Below are 461 nucleotides of genomic sequence, written 5' to 3' on the forward strand. Positions count from 1 at the left end.
TCCATGAAACCGCAACTTGCGCCATTCGCCTGTCCACACCGGTAATATCGATATATACAGGTTGCTTTCTCTGCGCCACTAGTCTGTATGACGAGGGGCTTCTTCCACAAAACTCCCACTCGACTCGGCAGTACTTGGTGGCTTGATTCCCAGCATCTTACGAAGAAAGTCAAACTGAGTCGCAGTGATCGGCTTGGTCATCATGTCGGCCTTCATGTCTTTGGTAGAGCAGTACTGCAATATCACTCGACCTTCTTCGACCTTCTCACGTACAAAGGGGTAACGTATGTCGATGTGCTTGGTTCGTTTATGAAACTCGGGATTCTTGGCCAGTGCAATTGAGCCTTGGTTGTCTTCAAAAATCTTGACCGGATCCTCGTCTCTCATCTCGTCAAGCTCGCAGAGGAACGTCTTGAGCCAAATCGCTTCTTGTGTTGCCTCTGTTAACGCCATGTACTCCG

At 49.2% G+C, this 461-nt stretch overlaps 1 protein-coding gene across 1 annotated transcript; it reads right to left on the minus strand.

Moving 5' to 3' along the window:
- Window positions 1-78: 78 nt before the first annotated feature.
- PHALS_11995 (copia partial) lies at window positions 79-387 on the minus strand (the record flags this gene model as incomplete). The annotated part of the gene is made up of 1 exon (XM_024727457.1): window positions 79-387. One exon carries the CDS (start codon window positions 385-387, stop codon window positions 79-81), a length of 309 nt encoding a protein of 102 aa, XP_024578033.1.
- Window positions 388-461: the final 74 nt, after the last annotated feature.

The sequence above is a fragment of the Plasmopara halstedii genome (assembly GCF_900000015.1).
Source record: "Plasmopara halstedii genome assembly, contig: Scaffold_565, whole genome shotgun sequence".
NCBI lineage: Eukaryota > Oomycota > Peronosporomycetes > Peronosporales > Peronosporaceae > Plasmopara > Plasmopara halstedii.